The following is a 3,052-nucleotide window of genomic DNA, read 5'->3' as shown; positions in this document are numbered from 1 at the left end:
TTATTTTAGTTTCAGGTGTACAATATTGTAATTTAACACTTCCATACAGCACCCAGTGCTCATCCTGACAAGGACACTCCTTAATACCTCTCATCTATTTCATCCATCCCCCTGAGTGCCTCCCTTCTGGAAACCCAGTTTGGTCTCTATAGTTAAGAGTCTGTTTCTTGGGTTGCCTTTCTCTCTCTCTCTCTCTTTTCTATTTACTTGTTTGTTTTGTTTCTTAAATTCCACATATGAGTGCAATCATATGGTATTTGTCTTGTTTTGACTGATTTACTTCCCTTTGCATCATAATCTCTACCTTCATCCATATCATTGCATTCTTTGTTATGGCTGAATAATTTTCCATTGTATGTATGTGTGTATGTATGTGTATATACCTATACATATACATGTACATACATATATATATATATCACAAAACAAAGTTAAAACCAGCAACTCAGAGGGGAAATAGAAAGCTTGGAGGGAACCAAAGCTCTGTGAGATCGGGGTCAGATACTGAATGAGCAAATTAAAGATGCCAAAGCCAAAGGAGAATCCTGGGGATACCAATAAGGGAGAGGTTAAGTGCTGGGACATCAGAAGAGAACACAGGTTGCTGAAGATTAAAAAAAAAAATAGGAAAATCTGACAGTTTCACTGTACAGTTTCTCTAAAGGTGACTGAATAACACAAGGATTATTTTTCATTTATAGGAGAATCTAAGATTCAATTTGCGGAGACAAAATGATTTTTACTTCTATATGTTACATGGGAGCAATAAAAGCTGAAGCCAAATGAACCGCCAACATCTTGATAAGGGCTTCAACTAAGATTTTAGTCTCTTGGTTCTCAGAAATTCTGTGTCAGTTAGAAATTATGTAATTCAAAAAAAAAAAAAAGAAATTATGTAATTCATCAGATCTTGGATCACTAAATTCTGTCAGATGACAGTATTTGTCTAATAAGAACCTCTTCCCTGAACCACTCAGCCTATCACAACTGGGAGAAGAATGGATACAAGAAACCATTCTTCTGTAACTGAGTTCATCCTTGAGGGATTAACAGACCAGCCAGGACTCCAGCTCCCTCTCTTTTTCCTATTTCTATTGATCTATATGGTCTGCATGGTGGGAAATTTGGGTTTGATCTTTTTAATCAGGGTCAGTTCTCAGCTTCACATGCCCATGTATTATTTTCTCAGTAATTTGTCCTTCATAGATCTCTGCTACTCCACTGTCATAATTCCCAAGATGTTGGTGAACTTTGTGTCAGAGAAAAACTTCACCTCCTTTCCTGAGTGTATGGCCCAGCTCTTTTGCTTCTGCTTCTTTGGTATTGATGACTCCTACATGCTGACAGCAATGGCATATGATCGTTATGTTGCCATCTGTAACCCCTTGCTCTACAATGTCACAATGTCCCCAAGAATCTGTTTTCTACTGGTCACCAGTGTATATACAGTGGGGATCATTGGAGCCTTGGTCCACACCAGCTACATATCTAGTCGATCCTTCTGTGGAACTAATGTCATCCACCATTACTTCTGTGACATCCTCCCTCTTCTGAATATATCTTGCTCAAGAGACTACACCAAGGAACTTTTGGTGATGATTTTGGTTGGATTCAATGTATTTGCGTGTGCTTTAGCCATATTCATCTCTTATGCCTTCATTCTTTCCAGCATCTTACGCATCCGCTCAGCTGAAGGCAGGTCCAAAGCTTTCAGTACCTGCAGCTCACACCTTGCTGCTGTTGGGGTCTTCTATGGCTCCATCATTTTCATGTATTTTAAACCATCTACCAGTGACATAATACAGGAGAAGGTGGCCTCTGTGTTTTATACCACAGTGATTCCCATGCTTAATCCCCTTATCTACAGCCTCAGGAACAAGGATGTCAAAGAATCCCTTAAAAGAGTTCTCAGTGGTGGATCACTTTCTGGGTCTGTGTAGAAAAGAGCATTTGTTAAAAGAAATAGCACCTTTGAACACAGATCTTACCTTATTTCTGTTTCTTCTTGTTTTTAAGAGTAACTTAGTTGCAAATCAAGGGCTGTCTTAAACTAAAATGTCCTTGGTTTTCAGAAATTCTGCATCATTTAGAAATTATGTAATTCCCCAGATCTTGGATCGCTAAATTCTGTCAGATGAGAGTGTTTGTCTAAGAACCTCTTCCCAGAACCACTCAGCCTATCACAACTGGTAGAAGAATGGATACAGGAAACCGTTCTTTAGTAACCGAGTTTATCCTTGAGGAGTTAACAGATCAGCCAGGACTTCAGCTCCCTCTCTTTTGCCTGTTTCGTGATACTCACTTTCTCTTTAGATGCCCCTACTCCCAACACCCAATGACCCTTTTCTCCCTCTAGTCTAGCCATTCAAGAAACAGACTTCCTAGCCTATACCCTTACCCACTCTAAATATATATATACATCAGAAACCTTCTTTTCTGTAATCGTTCTTGCTAAACTGAAAACTCCTAATCAAACCTATTCTAGCGTTGTAATGTCTAATGATGGCTGAATGTGTAAATCCCCTCAGTAACTGGCATTTTAATACACAAGAGGGCTACAAAAGCAATGGACATTTGTTAGTAGAATTTTAAGGGAATCTAGTTGCTAGCAAACAAGAAGAAACAGGATGTTCATAAGACTTCTATCTGTTGTTATAACCACTGAAAATAAGATCTGTCTTGTGGAGAGGTCAAACAAGGTGAAGGTTGGGGAAGGGAGTGGCAGAAAGGACAAAATTATATGTTATTTTAGAATTTTCACTATAACTTTAATTTTTGTTTATTTATTTTGAGAGAGAAAATGAGAGAGAGAGAGAGGGAGGGGAAGAGAGAAAGGTAGAGAGAGAATCCAAAGAAGGCTCTCCACTGTCAGCACCACGACCGACATGAACTGTGAGATTATCCGAATGGTAAGATCATGTCCTGAGACAAAATCAAGAGTCGGTCACTTTGACTCAGCGACCCAGGCACCCTTAACTTTCACTAAAATTTTATTTTAATTAATTCACTTTTATCATTTATTTTTGAGAGACAGAACATGAACAGGGGAAGG

The 3,052-nt window shown here is 38.8% G+C and overlaps 1 protein-coding gene across 1 annotated transcript; it reads left to right on the top strand.

The window, feature by feature from the left end:
• Positions 1-986: 986 nt before the first annotated feature.
• On the top strand, positions 987-1,940 carry LOC120243970 (olfactory receptor 8D1-like). The gene has a single exon (XM_039250230.1). The coding sequence runs from the start codon at positions 999-1,001 to the stop codon at positions 1,938-1,940; it is 942 nt and encodes a 313-aa protein (XP_039106161.1). The 5' UTR covers positions 987-998.
• Positions 1,941-3,052: the final 1,112 nt, after the last annotated feature.

Source organism: Hyaena hyaena, unplaced genomic scaffold (genome assembly GCF_003009895.1).
Source record: "Hyaena hyaena isolate Hyena2069 unplaced genomic scaffold, ASM300989v1 scaffold_364, whole genome shotgun sequence".
Classification (NCBI taxonomy): Eukaryota; Metazoa; Chordata; class Mammalia; order Carnivora; family Hyaenidae; genus Hyaena; species Hyaena hyaena.
The sequence above is the reverse complement of the archived record's forward strand: the minus strand, read 5'-3'. Positions and strand labels throughout refer to the sequence as shown.